Source organism: Lipomyces tetrasporus (assembly GCF_029532465.1).
Source record: "Lipomyces tetrasporus strain NRRL Y-64009 chromosome Unknown POJ06scaffold_4, whole genome shotgun sequence".
Taxonomy (NCBI): Eukaryota; Fungi; Ascomycota; class Lipomycetes; order Lipomycetales; family Lipomycetaceae; genus Lipomyces; species Lipomyces tetrasporus.
In genome coordinates, this window is record NW_026611599.1 from 1,012,198 (window position 1) to 1,037,109 (window position 24,912).

At 47.4% G+C, this 24,912-nt stretch overlaps 8 protein-coding genes across 8 annotated transcripts; 6 read left to right on the top strand and 2 right to left on the bottom strand.

Moving 5' to 3' along the window:
• The first annotated feature begins 146 nt into the window (after positions 1-146).
• On the top strand, positions 147-2,365 carry POJ06DRAFT_221532 (mitochondrial ribosomal death-associated protein 3-domain-containing protein). The gene is made up of 2 exons (XM_056185627.1): positions 147-1,285; positions 1,341-2,365. The coding sequence occupies exons 1-2, from the start codon at positions 261-263 to the stop codon at positions 2,200-2,202; spliced, it is 1,887 nt and encodes a 628-aa protein (XP_056044691.1). The 5' UTR covers positions 147-260; the 3' UTR covers positions 2,203-2,365.
• POJ06DRAFT_250884 (uncharacterized protein) lies at positions 2,366-6,648 on the bottom strand. The gene is made up of 3 exons (XM_056187341.1): positions 4,463-6,648; positions 4,194-4,412; positions 2,366-4,147 (listed from the first exon to the last, which is right to left on the bottom strand). Exons 1-3 carry the CDS (start codon positions 6,590-6,592, stop codon positions 2,585-2,587), a joined length of 3,912 nt encoding a protein of 1,303 aa, XP_056044692.1. The 5' UTR covers positions 6,593-6,648; the 3' UTR covers positions 2,366-2,584.
• A 487-nt stretch (positions 6,649-7,135) lies between these two features.
• On the top strand, positions 7,136-10,166 carry POJ06DRAFT_237387 (uncharacterized protein; the record flags this gene model as incomplete). The annotated part of the gene is made up of 12 exons (XM_056185947.1): positions 7,136-7,469; positions 7,531-7,653; positions 7,711-7,840; positions 7,898-8,066; positions 8,165-8,794; positions 8,848-8,980; positions 9,033-9,146; positions 9,204-9,333; positions 9,395-9,635; positions 9,691-9,796; positions 9,848-9,951; positions 10,005-10,166. The coding sequence occupies 12 exons, from the start codon at positions 7,136-7,138 to the stop codon at positions 10,164-10,166; spliced, it is 2,376 nt and encodes a 791-aa protein (XP_056044693.1).
• A 1,395-nt stretch (positions 10,167-11,561) lies between these two features.
• On the top strand, positions 11,562-13,387 carry POJ06DRAFT_267407 (pyridine nucleotide-disulfide oxidoreductase-domain-containing protein; the record flags this gene model as incomplete). Its single annotated transcript, XM_056189236.1, has 6 exons — positions 11,562-11,727; positions 11,785-12,315; positions 12,368-12,934; positions 12,989-13,151; positions 13,213-13,296; positions 13,345-13,387. The coding sequence occupies 6 exons, from the start codon at positions 11,562-11,564 to the stop codon at positions 13,385-13,387; spliced, it is 1,554 nt and encodes a 517-aa protein (XP_056044694.1).
• Positions 13,388-14,737: 1,350 nt separating this feature from the next.
• POJ06DRAFT_250917 (uncharacterized protein) lies at positions 14,738-16,657 on the top strand. Its single transcript, XM_056187342.1, has 4 exons — positions 14,738-15,182; positions 15,275-15,346; positions 15,444-15,496; positions 15,557-16,657. Exons 1-4 carry the CDS (start codon positions 15,155-15,157, stop codon positions 16,373-16,375), a joined length of 972 nt encoding a protein of 323 aa, XP_056044695.1. The 5' UTR covers positions 14,738-15,154; the 3' UTR covers positions 16,376-16,657.
• Positions 16,658-16,945: 288 nt separating this feature from the next.
• POJ06DRAFT_195647 (ubiquitin-related domain-containing protein) lies at positions 16,946-17,463 on the top strand (the record flags this gene model as incomplete). Its single annotated transcript, XM_056184996.1, has 4 exons — positions 16,946-16,971; positions 17,065-17,089; positions 17,176-17,255; positions 17,379-17,463. 4 exons carry the CDS (start codon positions 16,946-16,948, stop codon positions 17,461-17,463), a joined length of 216 nt encoding a protein of 71 aa, XP_056044696.1.
• An 819-nt stretch (positions 17,464-18,282) lies between these two features.
• Positions 18,283-20,173, top strand: POJ06DRAFT_281095 (ubiquitin-conjugating enzyme/RWD-like protein; the record flags this gene model as incomplete). Its single annotated transcript, XM_056189922.1, has 9 exons — positions 18,283-18,346; positions 18,472-18,588; positions 18,674-18,744; positions 18,801-18,838; positions 18,898-19,072; positions 19,133-19,660; positions 19,718-19,850; positions 19,907-20,093; positions 20,146-20,173. 9 exons carry the CDS (start codon positions 18,283-18,285, stop codon positions 20,171-20,173), a joined length of 1,341 nt encoding a protein of 446 aa, XP_056044697.1.
• Positions 20,174-23,814: 3,641 nt separating this feature from the next.
• Positions 23,815-24,768, bottom strand: POJ06DRAFT_300603 (uncharacterized protein). Its single transcript, XM_056190715.1, has 4 exons — positions 24,526-24,768; positions 24,368-24,495; positions 24,213-24,344; positions 23,815-24,093 (listed from the first exon to the last, which is right to left on the bottom strand). The coding sequence occupies exons 1-4, from the start codon at positions 24,584-24,586 to the stop codon at positions 23,950-23,952; spliced, it is 465 nt and encodes a 154-aa protein (XP_056044698.1). The 5' UTR covers positions 24,587-24,768; the 3' UTR covers positions 23,815-23,949.
• Positions 24,769-24,912: the final 144 nt, after the last annotated feature.

A 24,912-nucleotide genomic window follows, 5' to 3' on the forward strand; every position in this document is an offset into this window, starting at 1 on the left:
CTGTGGATTAAGACGGTCTTTGCAAAGTTTAAGGGGTTCGTACTGAAAGCTCCTGGAGAACAGGCGAATAATTAAATCACATGACCAGAATGTGGTTGTATGGTTTAGTTACTCCCAAATTTTCGGGAACGAACGATGACCTGCAACGAAAATTCAGCCAAGAGCTGCAGTTGATATTCCCTTACGTCAAAATTTGTGCGGTGCTGGGAAAACGGCACAATTGATATAGCAACATTCAAACGTGGTCCCGAACGCAGCAGATGTCTCGATTTCTTCTTCAACCTCTGCTGGTGACGCGAGTGCAGGCGTGTCCAGTTCCTGCGAAGTGTGGGCACTACCGTGTGCCAATAATACAGAATGAGACCATTTTTCGGAATTCTCAGCGAGATCTTCATAACTCACCGACTGCATTGGCAGTGCAAGTTGCCGGAGAGCGAAGAGTTTCGATTTCCCCGTTTGCAAATCGCGCAAAGAAGAGTAAAGTGAATCTCTTCGCTCCCGTGAAGAGCGGAAGCTCGTCGATATACGATTTCGAGGACACTCTCGAAGTCTTTGCCGGCGAGCGAAAGCAAAAAAATGTCCAGAGAGAGGAGAGCAAAACTAAAAAGGCACGAGCTGTCAGGGAGCCTACACGGGTTGTTCCTAGCGAATTGAGAGAGCCAGCGGCTATTTTTGGCAAGGCTGCAGACGTGAATGAAGATATTAGCAAACTGACCTACTATTCCTCAAAGACAGTCAAAAGTCTAAAGCAGTTGGGTGCAATCTCCCCGAAGCAGTACTTCAACATGTTCAGTGAGAAGACAACTATCTTTAGGCGAGAAGCCGCTCAATTAGCGGAGGTCTTGGATGGGGTTTTGGCGAACGGCGGTCATGAAACACGCCTAATCGTCGGCGAAAGGGGTATGGGCAAAAGTGTTGTTTTACAGCAGATAGTTGCTTTGGCGTTAGCTAAGAAGTACTTCGTGATCCATATATCTGATGCGGAAGACCTTGTCGACGGCTGGCTGGACTATACGTACAACGAGGCGGAGGATATGTATGATCACCCTATGTACGCCTTGCGATTAGCGAATAAGTTGAGACAGGCCAATTCTCTCGAGGTTTTAAGTAAAATGAAGTTGTCACAGCCATATACATTCCAAACCAGCAGGACGGAGACAGTAACATTGACTGAACAAGACCCGTTGTCGAAGCTACTCAGTTTTACTGGCCAGCACTACAGATCTGCGGTTCCGGCGTTCAAAGCATTTATGGAGGAGCTTATGCTTGACCGAGGCGCAAATTCGTATGTTTAGTCTGTTTCTAATGTCCCTGGTAGACCATATTCTGATACAACATAGTATCCCGGTTCTTTTTTCCGTCGACAACGTGAGCGTATTTGCTCAGCACAAACTTACGGCCTATCGCGACGCTGACTTTAAAAGCCTGCCATATGACAGGTTTTACGGTCCAAATCTCATCCTAGACCTTCTGTCTAGCGATAAGAAATTTCCCAAAGGGGCTGTAATTGCCGCTGTCTCGGCCCAAACAAGTAACAGCATGACAATGCAAGATGCCCTCGGTATTCAAAAACCGTGGCCGTTCATAAATACGAATAAATGCAGATATGACGAAAGACTCGCCAAGATATTCGCGCAAGCGGAACATCTCACAGTGAGCCCTTTCAGCAAGCAAGAGACGGAGCGAATGGTGGATTATTACGCCAAGGCGGGTGCTATTGCGGATTTCGCGAATGATCAGTCGAAGTTCGTGTACGGTAGCTCGCCCCTTGTGCAGCAACGGAGGGTCCTGAATAGTGTCAGTGTCTTACGGAAACGTGTGGAGAGCGAGATAGAGCAATGGCAAAAGTATTTCGGCGAAGCAGGATCTTTGGATGAATCTGCGGTAGATATGAAGTTTGCTACGACATTGTACTCACCTAGGGTCTTGGCCGCTGTGGAGGAAGTAAACCCGTTTGTGCCTTTATCGGAGGAGAAGCTAGACACGAAGCGGGCAGCTCAGATTGAGAAGGAGCGTACAATGTCTCAAGAACAACAGGTCCTGGAAAGAAAGCGCGAGGAGAAGGCCCAGCAGCTGGCGCACGATGTTGTCGATGAGCGTAAACGTGAGCATTGGAAAAGGTTCGTGGAGATGAAGTACGTCGCATCTGGCAATGGTGTGCCGCGGGCTCTTACGGAGAGCTGTTTGTTCCCATTGGTATAGAATGTGTGTAGCATATGTAGCATAGTCCGTTCTGTTGTATAGACTTCATCTGTAATATATTGCGGACAATCAGTAACTGATATTTCAGTCTACTTGAAGTATTGTGGCAGGTTTCTGCGAAGACAGGCAGGTCGCGAAGCTGAGGTAAGGTTTAACTAATGTAAATCATCCATTATAAATCATAACACGCAACACCGTACAACCAATGCGAAGAACTATATAGACCTATACCCAAATATATAAATATCCATATAATGCAAGGAAAAATACACCCGCCATTACCAAACAGAATAGCTAATCAACCGCTACATCCTTCTCAGATCACCCAGACAATATATAACGACATACAAAATGTCCCAACAAACACCTTTGAACAAACACATTAATGATTATGACCATGGCGTGATTTATGAGTCGAGGAAATTAACGAAGCCGTGGATGTTGATGTCAAGGCGATCCTCTTCTTACCAGCATCAACAGATCGCAAAGTCGAAGCGGGCCGGGTATGATGCAACGTCGACACCGAGTTTGGCGGGAGACGAGTCTGACTCGCATTCGACGACGACGAAACGCTTCGAACCTTGCTCTGCGACGGCAGAGGCGGCGTATAATGAGCAAACTCGCTGGATTTGAGCTTCGGAGTGCTGTTTCCACTTCTAGAGCCAAACGCTCCGGATAGGAGGCTAGGCGATGACACGGACGTAAGTGTAGTAGTTGGGTCCACGCGTTGCATATTCGAATCCGCATCAAGAGCTTGTAAGAAGTGATGCAGATCTCCGTTACATATTCCGAGAGGTTTCAAGAGTCCGTCAATTGATGAAAACTGCAATAGGAATGATGTTTCCAGGTCTTCAATAGACACGCGTTCCTGATGTCGCACATTTGCACAATATTCGCGGATTCGCCTAGCGCACTTGAGATACCACCGAGACTGGACATCCACCCAGTTCGACAAGACAGCTTTCACCATTTGGTCTACTAAATTTAAGAACTTTGGGATCTCCTTAACCAGAGCGCCATTCAACGCCAAATAAGACTCTGCAAGTGCAACAACAGTTTTATCTGGCGCTATCCCACGCTCGCGAAGACTAAGATATCGTCGGTAGTCAGGTATTTTTCGGTCGCGTTTTGTCATTGCCTTTAAAGGACGGTCAAACATATCGAGAACATGTTCAAGTGGGCCAATGACGTGACTGACGAATGCCGATCTGAAAAGACTAAGGTCATTGTCCTGCATATCCGTCATCGCACGCCGAAATGCACGCCATTGTGGTTCGATATCTCGATAAGCCATTGCACCAGAACTCGAAGAAGACGCTGAGAGCCTGGCGATTGGTAGCTTCACCCACTCATCGAACGAGCAAGCTAATGCATACAGTTTCTCGATTGAAGACACTGAGTCCTGAAAGCACGAATTGAATGATTCGATAACAATGCGGAGTTCCATATGCCGACGACGAAATCTATCAACCAGGATTTCGTATGAACGATCAATTACATCATTCTTCTCAGAGATTCCGACTGTCTGCTTCAGTCTCTCAGTGGAACGTACTAGACTCTTCGTGACACCTTTCCGAAGCTCTGTGGTGTCCGCTGGACCCGGCGCTGCTTCAAGGTCCTTCCGACGCTTTTCTTCATTTGTCCGGTCAGCAACCCCTTGCAGATCCAGCGCTGCCCTGCCGAGTGAAGCCTTGTCCGGATGGTTATCTGCCGTGCATTCGGCTAGAGATTTAAGAAGCAATGGATACTTCATAAGTCGCTGTACCGGCTTGATGAGTAACGACTCCAAGTTCCAGGCATTCGTTCTGGACGAACTCGCTTGATGACAAGCGTCCAACCATCGTGACATCTGCGTGGCATTACTTGTCGTAAGTCGATGCAGTCTGCGTATAGAGGCCTCATGAGAATGACAATAGATCTTATATACTTTCTCCAATTGCGGGATCTATACCGTCAGAACTACAACAGCAGAGCAAATCAATTCGACATACAGCTTGCAGAAACGTCTCACCGACAAAGGATTCCTGCTCATCCAGTACCCCTAGATCTTCAACTTCGTTCTCCTGACCTCGCATTGCGGAAGCGCCTGCGCTACGTAAACTGATGCAAAATTGGTGCGTAAATGCTAGAATGCCATCAAAGTTCGCAAATATCGTCAAAACGTCGTCTTTAGTTATGAATGGCTGGCGAACCGCAGAGGCTCGGTAGTACTAGACAAAGTTAGTTTCATGTCTCTACCGTGGCTGCCAGAGTAAACCACCTTTTCAATGACCCTTAAATCCGACAAATATGCAACTTCGGTGTCGATCAGCTCCCGTATAAGGCGGACTCGTTTCCACTGCTTCTTCATCTCGGAGTTGGTAATAGTACCCACCGTTGAAGTCGTGGTTGCTCGGCTAAGAGGTGTCGTAGCACGACTCGCTCTTCTCTCCGGTGATACGATCACAGCCGATCCCGGCCGAGAAGTCGGAAGAAGCATAGTTGACCGAGGCGTATAGAAAGTCTCCGGATCATCTTTAGGTACAGGTTCGACTGGCGAACTGAGTTGGGACTCGTCCCTCGCTTTCTCGCTGATCACAACCGTCTCATCTGACAGAGGAGAAGCCAGTGGCTCCATTGTTGAAGTCGGCGTTATAGGGGTCTCCGGCGTATGCAATCCTCGGCTATCATCACTCGAAGCCGAGGCATATTGATCTCCAGTGCCAGCTGCATAGCCTTCCTCTAAAATACCGACATCTTCACGGTCGGTCTGACGAAGGAATTTCTCTGGCAAGGGTGGAACTACCGCAATCGTGTTGTTCCGCAACGATATCCCAGGATCCATCCCAAATCGCTGTAGTGGTGACACTGACCGCGACGTCCCACCAAGACCAACTGTAGCGTTAGTGGGCGATGTACCTGGCTTCCGGGCGAAGGTTTTCAACCGTGGGAGCGACCTATGCGGCTTTAAGATAGGCAACTTGGTCGCGCTGCTGGTACTACTACCCGACGTACTCGCTGCACTGCCTGACGTTGCTGGCCGAACTGGAATATCTGGAAGTGGAATGGTGTCTTCTTCGCGCTGGACAATCAGAACCGTATTATTAAGATATTGCGACCGCAGATCAGGGCTTGAGCGTGACATTCGACTTAGATGCAGTCCAAGTCTAGAAAAAGGTCTGCTTGATGTACTAGTAGCTGTTACTGTGGGGGCCACTGCATTGGCTGGAATGGCAGTAACATTGGTCTGGCTCTTCCCACGATGATGTCGAAGAGGAAGATGAAGCTTGATACTCTTTGACTTCACATGTCGAACCTGTCGCTGTGATTGAGTATTTGATTGTGATTCCTTCTCTTGATCTTCTGATTGTCTGGCTGTACTAGATCCAGCGGTCGTAGCACGACGTAGATCTGTTTCGTCAATGCCATTCGCTTCACGTGGATCTTCACAACTAACTTTCTCAAGCGGTCGCTGTATGCTCTGTATCGACTCCATCGACGTATTCAAGTAAGATCGCCTCACACTAGCTCGAGGAGGAAGAACCTCCAACGGTGTGTAGTTCGCAGAAATTGAATTTTTCAACACCGCCAAATTGCGACGATGGTGATGTTTCCTGGACGTATTCCCGGTGTAAAAATAGTAGCCAGCCGATGATCCGGACGCTGTCGAGCTCGAATCTGATATCGGACTACTGCTTGTCAATGGAGGCTCACCAACGGACGACGGAGAAGGCAACGGCGATGACGACGGCGATGAATTTGACGCGAGAGATGGTGACGCTGATGTGGCCGACGAATTTCGTGGCCGCCTGGGAGTGAGTACGGTAATTCCCATGAGATTTTCACTCGGCCCAGTCCCAGTTCTGATCCCAGTGGACAGTGAGTCGCTGACAGACGGTGGTTCTTGGCCGGAGATTGATCCAGAGGAGTAGTGCCGCCGAGATACTAGCATTTTCGTTTCAGGATAGTCGTCGGGCAAACTGACAGCAGACAGCGGTGGCCGGACTCGCGCAGGAATTGCTGGTGGCGCGCTCTCGGACGATGGCAGGAATGGAGTTGGGATGATGAGCGGAGGCAGAGGCTCGATAGGCGGCAATCGTAGATGCTGCCGGCCAGGATCAGCATCACTGGATTGCGCCGGCGTAGGCGGAGGCGGCCGGGGACGCATTTGTGCCGAGGACAGGTAACTCGCCATGGCCGCGCCGGGGCTGCTGCTGGACCGAGAAAAGCGTGTTAGCCTTAGCCTGCCGTTAGTTGTCGTTGTGGGTGTTGAGTTGCTGCTTGCGAGACGACTGTTGGTGTTCGCCTGCGAAGAATTCCAAGTCTCGTTCAGGGCAGCAGTCGGGCCTCCGACGCGTACCCGCCGCTTCTTCGACGCAGGTAGCGTCGAGTATAAATAGCGCCCCATCATTCCTATGCATGCATATGTACTGACACTTAAGCACGTGAAATCCACACGTTGTTGATACCACACGACAGTAGCACAGGATGCAAACACCATTGGAGCATCTCTCATAGATATATATGTACAAGACTGTATCTGCATGGCATCTGTTTGTTTCGTGGAACCCCATCCGAAGACAATTGTGGTCACGTTGCCCGGTTGCCGTGCTAGGCATACCAGCCCGCCTTCGACGCGCTTCAGTGTTAATTCACACCAAACCCGCGCGAACTCGTAAAGGCCCCATATTTCCCAAAGTCGCATGTCGCCGTTTAAATTGAATTTAATAATCTCGGAAGATTGTAATTCTAAGTAGTTGTCTCTCAGCGTATCGTAGCTGAGTTGGAGAGGCATAGAATATGGCGTTGTGACCTACTACAATCCTCCGCTTTCAATTTCGCTCTTGCGTACCCACACAAAGGTCCTTGAACACTCTGCGATATCGATGGAATAAGCACAGTCTGCGACCCTTTCGGTTTAAATAACAAATGACTTAAAACTACGTTCTCAGATATGGCGTCTATTCGTCAAACCCCAGAGATGAAGTTCACAGTCATATCGCCACAGGATGGTACTGGCGACGCGGATCACGACATCGATCCATTGGATACCGCCCAGGTAAAGCGTATGGCCGTAAGGCCGCAGAAATTTAAAGTATGTGATCGCTTGGATATGTACTGGTGGGCTGGTAGAACGAAGGTTGCTGAAGTATTACAGGCACCCGAATTCAAGTATGTGTACGCCGATACAGATACCGAGCAAGCCGAGCTTGAAGAGTGGTTCGCATATGTCGAGAACCCACTGCTCGTCGAAAGTCGGGACGAATTCGTGAAATCGTCTGGTGGATGTATGCAGTCTTGAAATCCGCATATGAAATCACACAAGTTTTGTATCGACTGACAGCTTAGTGATAGCATGGCGGCGGATGACAGAAGTGAAACGTCAACGATATGTCATTTCCCAGATTTCTCTGATCGAGACAAATTGCGAGCGGGAACTTGCTCTACTGCGGCTTTTCTACATAGTGACCGGTAATAATCCGCATTTCGACGAGCAAACGGTGCAGAAGTGACTGATGTAATTGGTAGGCACCTTTGACGAATCAGTCTCGGATGAAGATTTGCTCGATTTGATCCACCAAAATACAGATATCCTGTGGAAGTCGCATACTGTCGATGCCATTTACGAATGTATACAGCATCTTTTTGAACAAGTCTAGTAAGTTAGCCTAACCTGTCAAGGCCCTTGCTGCTCACCTGCTAAGAAGTTCTATAGCAGTATCGCGCCGGAAGACCTTGAGAAACCCCAAATATGCAAGAAGGAATTATTTTTGGCATTAACAATATTGTATTTTATGATTCAAGTAAGACAAGAGGAGGAGTTTGGTGACGAACTGGCAAATTTAGACCCAAGCGCGATTCCATTCTTTCTTAAACAGGTCTCGGTATTTCGTCTACACATACCAGATGACCTACCTTGGCGAAATGCAAGTATATCGTAATTTGTAATGGGTAAATGTTCGATATGATTGACTAATCCCAGGTCCTTTTATTGACATGGAAACTGATTTTGCGCATATTCGGTAATTCCGAAGATCTTCGAAAAGCGAAAGAATATGCCCGCGACAAAGCTGGACTCCCAGCAGAGACGAAGAAAGACACAATCACCGCAACTCCGCTTGATTACCAGGCTTTTCGACAAGGTATTAGCTCACGGTATCCCGGCTATAAGCCACCAGTGGAAGTATTACCGAAAGAATTCCCATATATAAGAAATTCCGCAACTTCGTCAACGAGCAGTTTGGCAGACTTTTCGGTGGACCCTTTACCGGGTTCATCAGTGCATATTGCAACACCAGCACCATCACCGCCTCCCTCACCGCCACCAATTGCGAAAAGCAAGAAATCGAGTTTCCAGACTGACCAGAGTTTCCCATTCCTCTACCCTCAGGACGTCGAGATTCCAGTGAGTATCAGAGAAGCGGAAGAAATTTTTGCTCAGAGGATGAGGACAAGCTTGTGGATAGTGCAATTGTGGGCTGAGAGGGAAGAATTCATGAAGCAAGAACGTGGATGGATTGGGGCCGGTGATCCACCAGTTGGCGACGATTCGGAGAAGGGGGAGGTTGCGGACTCGTCGTCGAAGCGGCTGGCTAGGGTGGAGAATGTTTACGTGAGTCGATCCTTAGATTTGCTAATTTGTCTGTATTAACAATTGTGAAACAGAAAGACATTTTGGAGCATTTGCAGGGAGTGGTGGTCACGCTCTTAAAAATGGTGCTGTCTACAGTATCGCCGGAATCAGCAGATGCCTTCGCCAGGCGCCAGCAGTTCCTGAATGGCGAGAGCGACTTACTTAGTACGTTACTGTTTTAGGTGTTGTACCTAGCCGCTACTAACTTGACGATTAGCTTATCCTGAAGCGACTATTAAAAGCGAGTTAGAAAACGCACGGGAAACCGAGCTCACACTCAAAGCTATAACAGGGATTCTGTACCTCTTGCTCAAGTGGTTTAAGGCTTCACGTATGTTTGATGCGACTGTGTAAGTATTGCCATGTAGCTGATGATGATTGTGTATAGATATATTGAAATCTGAATTCCTGGCGCAGTTGCTATATGACTCTAACGCGCTCCCGTTGTTTCTACAGCTCTTCAACACCAAGGAAATCGATCAATTTGTACTCCAAATTCCCGAAGTTCCCAAACTGAAGTATGCATTTGCATCTTTGTCATATTTCTTTTCTTTGTTCATACTAATCAAGTCATGACAGATTTTTCGCCGTATGCCGCGCCCTGACTAGCGGCGAAGGACTTCCAAACCGGGAATTAGCTACTACCAGACTCGATGAAGCCGGAAACGAGAAAACTGTGGAAGAAATACTGCAGCAAGACGAGATAACCGTTTTTTCTCACCGCAATTTCTTTATCTCGATTAATGTGCTGAAGATTATGCAGAAGATATGCAAGAATAAAGCGCATCGGAATCTAATGATTGTGCAACTCAAGGCATCGGTAAGGAGATACTCAAGACTGCCGCGAGAGCTAGCGAGCTAACTGGAAGCTGCAGAATTCACTGCGGAAAACGCTACGGATATCTCAGTTTGAGGCGAGGTTGTATGCGCTGAAGATCATAAAAGGACAGGTTCCTTACTGTGGCCGGAAATGGAGACATAGTAAGTGTAGTGTGTTTGTCCTGTCGTTTACTGTTCACTTACCGCCCCTAGTGAATATGAGGGTTATTACGGCGATATACTTGTACTGTAGGCAGGAACTTAGAGATAGCTGGTTAGCCGGCGTTGACATCGACGCGGATATTGAGGATTCCTATGTAAGGCGCCTACTTGTACTTGATCAGCGCGTTATTACTAACTCTTGATACAGCCTCGTGAAGTTGCCTTACGAGCCTTGATCCAGTTTTACAACACACGGAGGTACCCAGAAGCGGCGGTCGCACTGGGCTATCAAAATACCGAAGAAGACTTCTTTGCGAAAGAGCTAGAGACGCTAATGATAGATGAGAATCCGCAAATTGAAGGCATTTAGAAGCACGAGTTCATTGGAGAGTAGTTGCATAGCGTATGAGCGCGAATTTGCTATTATAATGGTGTAGAATAGTGCTGTTCAATTGTTTAGGCGTTTGGTAGGTTGTAAATGATATCGGTGTAAATATAGGCTGATCTCTATCTGTTGGTATTCGTTTGGCAGTAATATAGGTGGGCGATATTAGTCCAATCAGATCTTAGAATCTCTCACAGCTTTTGACGCACCTGGGGATCCTGCCCAACGATGTACTTGCAATGTAGACTCCGTCTTGCTCGATTTAACTTCCCCTACGCGGGAGCAACCTGTTTGTAAGGCACAAGCCCTGTATTAGATATTACTTCTGCTTGTACGGCTGCTTGTACGGCCTGGAATGGGCTGTCGTATATTCTCCCCAGCACTGCTCGCCATGCGCAGCTGCACACAGCTTCTTCAATGTACGCAACTAACTCGAGCCGGTACTGAAGGTTATCCCGCTAAACGTCGAATGACCGATGTTTGGAGCATCAAAACACTGGTAAGTAAATCATGGCGTGAAAAGTGATTTTTTGCATGTCTACAATCACAATGGCTGCGAGAAACGCGGATCTTCTAAAACACGGGAACAATCGGGAACTGCGATAACATCACCTCCGAGCTTTGCCCGCATGAGATCGCGGCGCCCCGGGGTGCGATGACGTGCAGACGCCCCAACGGGTACTGGACGCAAATTCAACAGACTGTTTTCTGACAACCGAAAACATCTCAGTCCAGAACAAAACAGTATCGACCAATTTTTAAGGAAGCAACAGCGAATAATTTCCGACCGAAATTAAGTCTTTGAATCGTAAATGGACGCCAGTTCCCGAGCGCATTTGTCCCCGTCTCAGCATACATGTAATATTATAATGGCTACGAGTTTGTGTAATTTGAGTTTGATGCCTGTCACTTTTGTAGCAAGCGCATGCGGACTGCGAACTTCGCTCGCTTACGGCTTTTGCCCGATAACCGCGATACCCGCCGTAAAATGCGTGAAGCTATTAGTCTTTTTCTGCGGCCGGTTACTGGCGGGTTATTGAACGTGTTGCCTGTTCGGGTTCGGGGAATCGCGTTCTCGCACGTTGATCCAGGCCCGCGACGATGAGCTACGGGACCCGTGATGGCATATGTTTTACTGCGAGGACCACAAATACTCCCCAACTAATTTGCATCGTCTACTCGCTTATCCAGACAGCAATCTACAATCTGCTGAAGCAAGAGTCACGCCTCTGGAACGGCGTCTCCTCCGGACAAAAAGGAGCATTAACAGGATCATCACCCAGTAGAACGTGTTAGCGTCTATATATACAGTTGATAGCTCTGCACATATCGCGGCCTAGTTGGAAGCCCGGTAATAATACACGCTCTCATTGCTTCAACATGTTCATTCTCTCTCGCGTGCTAGCGCGTTCATTGACCGGCTGCCCTCCGTCTCGAACGGCGACAAGGCATATTGGCGTTCGCCGAATGTCCGCTGCTGTCCAAATACGCGAGGCAGAATCCCAAGGATATCGTAATAAGCAAATGCCGCGGCTCGCAAAAGACCGTAAGTACATAACTCATGTTGACGGAGCTGTTGAACAGATCTAACCGCCCGTTGTAGACCGTCAAACAGTCGTCATTCTGGGCTCCGGATGGGCAGGGTACAATCTTCTCCGCCATCTTAATTCGCGGTACTACCGATGCATCGTCGTCTCTCCGAGATCATACTTTGTCTTTACCCCACTCCTGGCCTCGACCGCCGTCGGCACGCTCGAAACACGCGTCGCGATCGAGAGCGTCCGCGACAAAGGCCTCGGTTGGCGCAAGTTAGCCGACGTATTAGACGACGCGATCAGACGTATAAACGTCGCGATGAAGCGCAAAGATGTCAAGGCCATCGACAACAACCTGCCGACAGTGGAGCTTGTGGAAGGGATTGCGACCGACATCGATATTAAGAGCAAGACGGTCACGGTATCGCCCCGAATCTCTGCAGTTGATCCGAATGAGACATTTGACATTCAGTACGACAAGCTTGCAATTGCTGTTGGCTGTCACTCTCAGACATTCAATATCAAAGGTGTTACCGAGCAAGCTTTTTTTCTCAAAGACGTTGGCGATGCGCGGCGAATTCGAAAGCGCGTTTTGGAACGCAAGTTCATCGATTTGATTCCGGGGATGGCTTATGCTAACAATTAAACAAGGATTTGAAGCCGCGAATTTGTTCCTCGTGTCCGAAGAGCATAAGAGTGATTTGCTTCACTTCTGCATCGTCGGCGGAGGTCCAACCGGCGTTGAATTCGCGGCCGAGCTGCATGACCTCATAAAGGATGATATGCAGCTTTATTATCCCAGTCTCATGCCATATGTCCAAATCACGATCTTCGATGTCGCCAAGAACATTCTAGGGACCTTTGACAAGTCGTTGTCAGAGTATGCTGAGCAGCATTTCCGACGTCATAACATTGAGATCAGAACCGGTGTCATGGTCCAGGAAGTGACGGAGCACTCCCTGCGGATCAAAAATAGCGGCGGTGAGGACGAAACTGTCAACTACGGGCTTTTGGTATGGTCTACCGGACTAGCGCCTAATCCATTCGTCGCAGGAAGCGATGTGGTCGTGAAGGACAAGCGAAACAACATAGTGACAGATGGTTACTTGAACGTATATGCTAAGGATTCCAAGGGCAAGGCACTACTGAACAAGGATGTTTTTGCGTTGGGTGATTGCGCACAGATCGACGATGGATATTTGCCGGCAACAGCGCAAGGTGCGTGCAGCCATGAATCTGTCGAAACCACTGTCCTTGCTAATTGTAACGTAGTCGCGTCACAAAAGGCATTATACCTCTCCAAAGAACTCAACAAAGAAGCAAAAGGTAAAGCTGACGTTGAACATAAACCATTTGTATTCAATAACCGTGGCATTATGGCATACATCGGCGGCTGGCGTGCCGTCGTGCAAGGCAACAGTGGCGAAGTCAAGGGGTACGTCTCCTAAAGCATGTATTCATTCACCGCAAGTCTGAACTAACAATTGCTCTTCTAGCCGCACTGCCTGGCTATTGTGGCGCGGCGCTTACTTTTCGATGAGTGTCAGTATCAAGAATAAGATTTTGATTCCGATATATTGGTATGCTCTTTTTTTCGTAAATATCAGTGACGTAATAACATGTCATAGGTTCACGAACTGGTTGTTTGGAAGAGATATCTCGCGATTCTAGTTCTTGGTGACAGGTTTCTGTGTCTAAATAGCTATAGACATGTTTTATCACAGAACGCGACCATTGCGATTTCTTGCTTGAAGCAGCACAGTGATGTCAAGGAGATTATCTGATGACTTCAATGCAAGTGCCATGCTTCATTTAGTTATCTTGTTGCCCGCAAGACACAGTGATTGCAGCACATCGTTGGAGTTAGTGTAAATAGGCAAAGATTGAATCGCAGCTGAGAATAGTTGCTATGGATGCAGCGGATGCAACAACATATGAGGTTTGGATATGCCGCACAGAACATCATAAACATCTTTCGATTAAGGGCGGCGATCCTTCGCCATGGCAGTGACCATCACGAAGCAACGCCAATAGCCCATAACAGAAACCCGTTGCAGTGAACTATGGCTTGGCAGTGTCTGACATCGTGAAACCAACTTGTGTCGAATACGGACGAAGTCCAGACCGCCACATTGTGACACATGTAAATTGCAAACAGCGGTCGATAGCAACTAAAAGTCTAGAGTCCATGGAAGACAACAAGACTAGACTTCTAATGTTAAGTTGGCCAATTCCAGGCCAACGTTGCTTACACTAACATTTAAAATTTGGCGAATCAGGGCAAGTGTAAGCCTGATTAGTCAAGTCAAAATCGACTTGCGGCGATTGCCGAAGTCAGCCGTTTATGTCATGGTGCCGCATCATAACTCTCGTCAAACGACCTGACACGGAAGACGTCTCAGGGGTTTGGAACAATCCGTGAAGAGCAACTATATGACCAGAAACGCACATGATTGCACGACGCCAAGGGCCATCCAGTGTCGGATGCAGGGTCGAGTTGCCACTATATGCTAAAATTGAAATGGAAGCAATAAAATTTTTGGTCTTCAATGGTTGTTCGACTCGCTTCGGCTGTAGTCAGGGTGGCCAGCCCGCCGTTTTAGTGCAAATGCCACTAATAAGCTGCTTCCCATTAAAAGATTTCTAATAACTGCACAAATACTATAATCATGCAACTACAACAAATATCGAGTTTGGATTGAAGCTGGTACGCGACAACGCGACATGCTGATGCTTGCTTGACACGCGGGATGTTGATGCACAACAACTCGGTTCTTCAGGGATCTAGACAGTCGAACTCTTACTAAACCGGCTCCGGATTTGAAATGTGGACGATCGAGCCTCACCGCCACACCTGCGCCGCGCCGCACATACTTCATCGCCACCTTTCGGGCGGCGACAAGATGCCCCTGGCCCACGCCCTGTGCTGACGGCATCACGACAGTTCAGTCATGTATATTGTAATCAGCCGTCCGATGACCGGAGCGAGCTGCAAAAGGATATGGTGGCGCCCAGCGCACTTTAAGAACGCACATCGCCCAGTCCAAGAGTGTGTAGCATCAGCCACATCCAGGGTTTTCGGTGACACTTGTAATTCCAAATTTCCTCGCGCAGCCACAACGTCGCCACCAGCACCGCCACAGGTCGGGCTCGCTATCTGATAATATCTGCCTTCCAGTCTCCAATCTCCTCGTACACCACGTTCCTGCGCCTGAAGTCTCAGGTACGCCTTACCAGCCCTACATCACGCAGTCTTTTGTTCTTCCATCTGCAAAAGTGTTTTTCTCGTCACTTCGTCGCTTCTCTCTCCGTCCGTCCATATATCTCTCGGCAGCGTCGTCGGCTCTTCTCTCGAGTTCCATTTCCACATCCAGCCCAACTAGTGCAACTCCGCTGCTCCATCCTACTTCACTCTCTACATATTCAAATCAGAAGAGAATGACGCACTCCAAAGTTGTTATCATCGGTATGTCTATTCGCCAGTTGGCATGGTATACCTGTCTCTATCTCGTGTAAAGCGGCCAACTCCGTCGATACAGCTGCTGACAATTGGTTTAGGCTCCGGCCCTGCAGCCCACACTGCTGCCATCTACCTCGCCCGTGCCGAGATCAAGCCAACCTTGTATGAGGGTAAGTGGTTATCGAATGCAGAGACATTGTGATTGAATTGATCCAATGGCTATTTCCGGGTTCGTGCGAACGAAGATTACTAACTCCAACGATCTAGGTATGCTTGCAAACGGCATTGCTGCTGGTGGCCAATTGACCACCACCACAGAGGTGGGTCAAAGTCAATATACATTTTGCGTCAGAGCGTGATTGTTAACGCAGCTTGTCTAGATCGAGAACTTCCCAGGTTTCCCGAATGGCATTCTCGGGGCGGAGCTCATGGACAACATGCGCGCTCAGTCGGAGAAGTTCGGCACTGAGATCATCACTGAGACTATTTCTCGACTTGATATCTCGTCGCGTCCTTTCAAATATTGGACTGAGGACAACGAAGACCAGGAGCCTAACACAGCCGATACTGTTATCATGGCCACTGGTGCTTCCGCCAAGCGTCTTCACATCCCCGGTGAGGAGACTTACTGGCAGTCGGGTATTTCTGCCTGTGCTGTTTGCGATGGTGCCGTCCCCATCTTCCGAAACAAGCCTCTCGTCGTTGTTGGTGGTGGTGACTCTGCTGCTGAAGAGGCTCTCTTCTTGACCAAGTACGGGTCCAAAGTATACGTCCTGGTCCGCCGTGACAAACTCCGTGCCTCCAATATCATGGCTAAGCGCCTCCAGTCCCACCCGAAGGTCGAGATTCTGTGGAACACTGTTCCTATTGAGGCTAAGGGTGACAACGGTCTGTTGACCAAGCTCGCCATAAAGTCCACCAAGGACGACACTCTTTCCGACATCGAGGCAAACGGTCTTTTCTACGCCATCGGCCACGTTCCTGCTACTGCTATTGTTAAGGGCCAGCTTGAAACAGACGAGGACGGGTATATTATCACCAAGCCTGGCACTGCTCAAACCAGCGTCCACGGTGTATTCGCTGCTGGTGATGTTCAGGACAAGCGATATCGCCAGGCTATCACCAGCGCTGGCACTGGTTGCATGGCTGCTCTCGAGTGCGAGAAGTTGTTGGCCGAGGAGGAAGATGCTGCTGAATAGACGCCGTTTTCACTAAAATTGTCCTGTAACGCATTTGGTTTTGCTTGATTTGCTGTCATGTTTGGATTGCTTAGTGATTACTTTTCGTGTGCTATATGGTATTGTCTATGGGATTTCATTTTGTGTTGCATATTGTTAAAATTTTTCAGGCGGCGATTTGTGTTATTAGCCTTTTTTTCCTCTCATGATCTTTGTCGTTGTTATGATGTCCGCCATATGAGATTATGTGAAGGTATGAGGTATAGATGTATAGACTCAAAATAAAGCGTAATATATAGACTATCACTTTTCCAATGTCTATTTTTAGGTGCTGCAGTTATTTCTCTTATATTTACTGGCGGTCGTAAGATTATCAAACATCCAGAGCGGCTTCACTTAGTAGAAATAGCGAGGGCATGACGCGACAATTGCCGAAGACGCGTTCCCGTAACAAGATTTGAAGATGACTGAGACATCCCAACATCAACACCATTCGGCCTCTACAGCAGAAGACTCTATCTGAATACCAGACCGCAGCCAATTCTACTGTATCTACTGGGTTATCCTGGCAAATTATCTAGATACGCGAAAATGATTGAAGTCATATGCAACGATCGGTGAGCACTGTTATTATGAGTTGTGGCAGCCTGATTGCCGTGAATCCATATCAGAAGTATATCAGACGTCAATACTAACGCTTCGAACATCAGTCTGGGAAAGAAAATACGGGTTAAGGTATGTCGTCAGATGAGCATTACTACTGCGGAATTTGAGCCTATGTGGTTGAGGAAGATTATTCACCGAAAGTATCTCACGAATAGTGCCTCCCGGACGATACTATCGGTGATTTTAAGAAGTTAGTCGCGAGCCAGATCGGAACTGCTCCGGAGAAAATCAGTATGTCTTGCATTTGCGAAAGATATCTAAGGCTGGTACTGACAATGTATGTCACAGTTCTCAAGAAATCGTAGGTCATCCTCCAACCTCTCTTGGTAAAGTGTACAGCCTGGGAAAGCTAATAGAGAGAACCATTCAGATATACCACTTTTAAAGACCATATCACTCTGGCGGATTATGAGATTCACAATGGCATGAGCTTAGAGCTGTAAGTCCTCTTGTCGGCTCGTGGTTGTTGCGAGAATAGGTTTAAGATAATATTTTGCAGGTACTACGCCTAGTCGGATGAATCTTTTATTGCCATGGAAATTGGTATGATGTAAATTTTAAAAAATTCGGTGACCGGTTTTGATTGTCATCATGAGTATGAAAACAAGCTCATCGACTAATCTGACATTGCCATGTGGTAATGACGTGGTAAAAGATGTTTCTACAGTTTGTGTTAGCATCATCAAAGCTAGCATCCTCAAATTGGCGTACTCTGGTTGATTGATTTCAATGACGTATAGTCGAATCGTCAAACGTATATTACAGGCAAACTTCCTAGCTATATGAATTCGCTAGACGTAAACCATAGATTGCAAGTGTTAAGAAGCAGGTTACTGACGCTGCATGGCATGGTTTCCTTTGGCTATAGTTGGTACTGTACAGAGTGGCAATAATAAGCGACTCCCTAGATTCTATGATCCATAACCACTTCCAAAAAGGAATCTGATCTCTCCGCCCCCGCATACAACTGGTCCAGCAAACAGGCGTCTTTCAATAAATTATTTGACACACGTTCTTGGCAATTAGTCTTTCTCAGCTATCGTGCGCATGACGTCAGTGACGTTGCAGTTCTCTCTCGCGGCGGAATTACATCAGAAACACGAACAAAGCGGGCGTCGCGTCCCAGCTCTACATTCGTCCTCCGTGTGATTCGACAGCACTGGCCCCGGTATCGTCTATTTACGGACAGGCCAATAACAAAACTACGTCTATATATTGACCGATCACATTTGCTCCTGATAGTACAGCGTAATAAATATATCATGGCCACGAACACACTACGCCTATTAAAGGAGCTAGCCGATATTCAGAAGAATCCAGATCAAGGTAAGAGCAACACAATATTATAATGTGTGACGGCAGAATTCTCGCAATGATTTCGCATGAGCTATGCAAATCTGCAACGCGAAAAGTATAATGTCTGCGGGCGCGGGTTGACGGATTGTAAACAGCAATATACGTGTCCTACAACGAAGACGACATTACGAACGTTAGAGCTCTTATTATGGGACCGCCTGATACCCCTTACGAATATGGATTCTTTGAGTTCAATATGCAATTTCCGAGAGGTATGCCACTGTCCGTCATTTGAATGATAAGGCGCGAGACCTGCGAGCGAGCTAGTGCGTATTTCCTTGACTAACTAAAATATAGACTATCCTACCAGTCCTCCTAAAGTGAATGCCATAACGACGAACGGTGGCCGTACCAGGTTTAACCCCAACGTGCGTGTGTTCATTAATAATCTGCTTCGCGTGAAGATTGGTTGACATCGACATAGATATACGCAGGCGGAAAAGTGTGCTTGTCAATCTTAGGGTATGATCCTTGTTGATGTCGCTATACGGGGCAGAGTATAATAACTGGCGACGTTATAGTACCTGGCGAGGAGAAGCTGGTGAACAGTGGTCGTCAGCTCAAGGTATTGAGTCTGTCCTCTTGTCAATACAAAGTCTTATGAGCGCCAACCCTTTTGAAAACGAACCAGGGTATGAAGCGGGAGGACAGAAGGAAAAGAGCTACAAGGCAGAACAGGAACAGTACTGCCAAAAGGTATCTAGCGTGTTACATTGTCATGTCGGAAGAAGTGTACTGAAATATTCCTTCTCCTAGATACAACACGAGACATTCAGGATATCAATTTTACAACGGTTGGAAGGGTATATGCGGATCAACTCTTCGACGGGTAGGGTCAATCCACTGGAGGACATCTCCCACCTGTCGCCTGCAGAGCGAGAGGCGGAAGAGCATAAACGGGCGCATTTGGAGCCATTTACTGACCTCTGCAAGCGGCTATTCAGATACTATTATCCCACATACATGAGAACTATTTCAAGGGAACGCGGAAAAGTACAGGACGGCCAGCAGTTTACCATTATGCCGTTCGAGTATGGTGGAAATCAGATGGGGGGCAAATTCTCGTACCATGAGCTTGAGAGGAGGATGAACGCAGTCAAAGCCGTGATCGATGCAGAGGCCGAGACGTGGGTGAAGCAAGGCGCAGAAGCCACCAAGAACGATGAAGGAATTTCTGCGAGTCTACAGTTGCAGTTTGACCAGACATATCAGCATTTCTTGGGGAAATTCGAGGGGACAGTTATGCTAGAGTTAATAGAGAATAATCCTTTCTGCTGGAGAATGGTGAGTGCGGAGTGCATTTGGTCTGCTGGTCATTGACTAAACGTTAGTCTACGAAAGATTTACATCGGTCGTCCCATGACAAATTTAGATGGCGGCTTGTTCCGAATAAAGATGGTCCTTTCGCAACGATTCCCTGAAGAGCAGCCACGGGTCATGTTCGAGACGCCAATATACCATGTGAACATAACGTGTATGAGGACCTTGCAATGACTGAGATTCAAGGTTTGGTACTGATGTCCATAATAGCTGATGGAGTGCCGTATTACAGGCCACGGAGAACAGATGACATCAAGAGTCATATCGAGGCATTGATCGACGTCCTTGAAAGTGAACAGCTGTCGCCAGATCCTCGGACGTGGATGAATCTTGATGCTGCTCAACTGTACTTTGGAAAACCAGAAGATCAAAGGGAATATCGTAAGGCTTTCAGAAGGTACGTGCTGTTGTTATGAGTAGGATTGGTTCAGGTTCTAATGCAATTTTAGAGCCGTACAAAGATCCTCAGAGTACTAAATATCTATCCTAATTGGATCGTAGTGCAATTATAAGATCAGGAAACGCAAAATGGTTTCGATCTTACTTGCAATGTAGTATATTTCAAGATTTCTATCTACTCTTGTTAGTGCTGTCCTTCAGGCGTCAAGTTGGGAACTACGTTGCTCTCTTTCTGTACCATAGTGGGCTGTCAGTTTGAAAATCAATAATCTAGAGAATCGGATGAGAATCTTCCCAACATTTGATTCATTTCAACTTGGCCCCCGGGTCTCAGCGGGTATGCCATCGAGGCCAATAACTTCTCGACCTGGTGGTAACTCTCTGGCTCAAAACACGATCCAGTGAGTATTTGACGAATACCTAGATTGGTTCCCACCGTCAATAGGAGGACGTTGTTCCGTGCACCATTCAGGATCCCGTGCTATAGACTTAGCGTACAGCTACCGTAGTAAAAATTAGCAAAGTCTAAAGGAGTCTCGCTTTGTCCCACGGGCTATCTTTTGCAGCTCCGCTATGTACTAATTGTGGGCTATCTAGTCTCGATATTGTACTTCAGTCTGCAGATACATCATTGGCCGTAATGATTTAATATAGTGGTGTATCATTGGTTTTGTTACCGGTAAGAGTGCCTACAGTGATGATTAAGCAACGGTCGGATGCCAAACGAACCAACGTTGTCGCGTACGGTCAAAACCGGATAAATGGCGTGTAGAAACGCTGCAATATTTATCTGCAAATTTTGTTCGGCTTAACTCGCAGGAGTCTGATTGATAAATAACTTATGTGACCAATGTCTATTGTTTCTGCGTGGTACTGACAGTAGACAAATTGTGTGCCGAGCTGTAATGAATGAGAGTTACACCAGGTACTAGAAAGCGGGCCGCGTTGGATGACAGAACACGTCACGCTAATGCGCTCTTTCCCCTTGGCTCGATCTAAAGCACTGTATGCACGTCACAGACCACCAAGCTAGCTATTTGTCAGCGGACAGGAAGCATATGCGCATTCGGCCACGCTAGCTTGCTGGGCGCTGATAGCGTGGCCTGCTTTCCGTTACACCAAACGCAATATCATATATGTACCTTTCATGAAGCAGTTGGCAAGGGAGTAACGTCGGAAGGAACCCATGTGCGAAAACGCTACTGGCCTTCATGGATTCACGACGCGTTGTGCTCTAGCCATACGACAAATCCAGTATTAGTAGTCCTCCCCTTCCTGGTTCTTCCCTTATATCAAGATGAGAACTTGTTCTACAGTCTACAGAACGGATACTGTCATGATACATTGCCTTACCACTTATCAGTGCTATTTCACGCGGCTATGATTAATAGCCTCGGACCATAACATACACCTCTGCATAATCAGCTGCCTGTTAAGGCTCGTACACTCGTTCTAGGTGCATGGAGAACTGCATTCAGATGAATAACACCACCAATAATGTGGGTGGTTTACAGTCGGACGACCTGACGAAGTAAGTTAGCTTGAGGCAGCCCACACACTTGTTCGTTCATGCTGCTTTTTATGTCTTGGGGATATAATCTAGCTGCTAACACGCTGGCAGCCAAGTTTTTCATTGAATGGTTTGATAAATATAAGTTATCAGAACAGATGATGCTGAGCGACTACACAGCGATGGACACGCTTGACATAGCTGAAGGATGATCATCAACGATTTAGATTGACAATGTAACGTTTTAGCTGTCTCAGAGCCATAGTCCACTGAAGTCACGCAAACAGTAAGAACGATGTCTAGAGTAATCACAGACTCAACAGCGTGATGACAGAGGCCTAGGTATACAGCCAAACCTCGCTATAATGATATTCGATCCCCGATATAGCGATAAAATAAATTGGTGAAAAATCAGTTCGTTATAACGATTGCCTTCCTAAACAAGTTTAGTACCTCGGCATTACGATCAAAAATTGATGCCCAGATTACATCGGCTTCACGTGGTTTGCGAACATCGCGTGCGGCGGTGCCAGATTATAGTTCGCAATCCCACGTGTTCCACGTGCGGTTACGGTTCTCGATGTTGTTATCGCTGTCGATTATTGTGACTTCAGATTGTAGTGATATAAGCGCTACAGACTTCAAACGATTGCTGCATCGAGAATTGCCGTTTGAATTGCCAATTACTGCTGGTCGATGACCTTTACGAGTGCTGCGGTGGCATGCGCCAACACGAGTGACATACCTAGCGCGCTGCAGGCAGAGTGGCTGAAGTGGACAAGTGCGTTGGTTGGTTGTATGATACTCACCAACGTACCGCACTAAGTCAGATTCTGCAATAGCGGACAATTATTACAAAAAGCAAGGTGGCATTTCCGGGCCGCAGGCACCTCTATACCTACTGACCACTTTTCGTCCCAACTTACCCAACTTGGGAAAACGTTCGTAATTGCCAGATGCCGCCACGCAAGCACGTGCATATATACTAACCGACCCTTGTTCGGCCCGATTCCGCATGCCAGGCCACGTGTGCTTCGAGCTCGGGAATATTGAGCCAACCATTTGACTTGGCAATGAGAATAAATCCGAGTTCGGGGTGGGAGCTAGGAATACGGCTCGAGACATGTCAAACTCAAAGCGGATCGATTTGCCGCGAACCTGTGTAATCGCGCGATCATTATCAGCTTGCTGCACTCACGAGGCGTGGGTTGGCCGTGTACTTATCGTGGACTAACGGCCGCCATCTGTGCAAAATGTCCCAGTTATGTATGACTTTTATTGTCAATTGATGGTCGCACACAGTCTCTAGTGTCGATTCTATTTGCCTTAAATTCGACTCGAAGTACCCCGATTGGTTTATATGTAGCCCTACCTGCAATTAATGCCTTGTAGAACTCATGCACAGGTGAAAATATTCGCCAGGTGAATGTGACAACTAATCGGAAGTGATTGTCCGATGTCCTGGCACACACGGCGAGGAAGCGGACATTATTATACAGCTAGATGACTCGAAATGCGTCGCTTGCCTAATCGAGCGTTCGGCGTGTGTCGCTCTCCGAGCTCTTGGAAGCGAACATGTTGCCATCGAGGCAGAATTCATGCACAACTTGCAGGATCGACGTTAAGGCTAGGGTTATGCAAATTGACTGCAAGCCAAACGCTGGGTCCGAGCCTTCAGATAAGACCCTTCTCTTGACGGATCCCTACCTTCACGCCATCCTTGACATTTGTGTGAGACGCTTAGGCCCGCGATTGGACATGCTCAAGTCCGGAATCCAGAATATAACTGGTTATTCGTGTCTCTAAATGTGTAAATTGAATTCCCAGTTGCCTGAATAGTCGGCCGCGGCTTGCATTTTCCGCGGCTTGGGACTTGGATGCACCAAAAATGCGCCGTCCGGATGCCTGCCAAGTCTTGCCATCAAGAGCGCACTGGCCTCGAATACAAGCCGGCGATTATTTCTGACAAATATTATAATTTAATAAAATATTGCAATAATTTTATGAAGCTTACGGGAGCCCAAGGGAAATAGAGTGTGGACTGAATTGATATTCTAGAAATCCCAAAATTAAAATCATAATAGCAAGGATTGCGCGCTGCTTCAAATCGGGTAGAGATGAGCAAGACAAAGCGTTGTCTTGTATCATATAGTAGCTGCACCAGGCCATATGCCCAATCCAGTTTTACCCGGATAGATATCTATTCGTACGCCTAGGATGAATTACATGTGCTAGCTCCCACTTTGCTGTATATGCTCTGCATTTCGTGTTCGCTGATTAACTCGGTTTAATCAAAGACCCATCGGCAATAACCCTTTCCAGGATGGCATACAATATATTCCGGTTATGTAAACAGCTCGGCCCTATATAGCTTTCCATTTTCTTCGGCAGGATTGTGCGGGTCGTATAAGTTTTGCAGCAATTTGGCGCCCCTCAGTCCGCGAAGCGGGCCGCGGTAATTTGCCTCGGTGGTCGCCGTCAACATTGTCTGTATACATAGTCGCAAACCGTACTTTCAAATTAAAAAGTATCTTTTACAAAACAGCCGTTGCACGCAACGCGTTAACGTCCCCCCCGCTAAAATACTTCCATCGCAATCGCACATACCGAAAGTGTTAATCTAATCTGAAAACAGATATTCGAATATCGAAGATTCGGGTAATCCACGCTTGCCAGCGACAGCCATGTCCAGCTGTTCCGTTGACCAACGAAAACAGCTGCAGGTGCAATTGCCATAAACTCATTGGAGGTACAGAAAGTACGACGAACATGCAATTTTCAACAGGAACAGAGAAGAACAGTGTTCGATAGATGGCAGGTAGTACTCTATAACCCTTGATCTGCAATTCCATAGCACACAGGTTACAGTGTCCCTGCTCAGAGAAATCAACTGCGACAAGTGGGGAAGATTGTCACTTACGGCCGACGGTTCCTAGCCATGGGCAGGGAGCGTACTGCGAATCAGAATCAGACGAAGTCATAGTCGTGGAATCCGTGCCGCAAGGAGTTGGGTCGAAAGATTTACCTATGCCCGTAGTCCAATGTCAGACATACCAAATACAAGGCCTTTTCCATTACACGCAGTTTAAGGCAACTTTGAAAGTGACAGAAATAGACCAAGAGCCTACAATCAAATAGGCACATGTGCGCAACGATAGCAGAGTCTGACGGACAAGAATTCTAAATGAAGACGGAGAATGTCACCCTGTATCGCTGAGTGGAGTAGCTACTGTGAGGCAGCCCAGTGTGGGTAAGGGCATAAGAAGCAACCGAGAAAAGGCGTGCTTCTGCGCAACTGTGTAGTTTG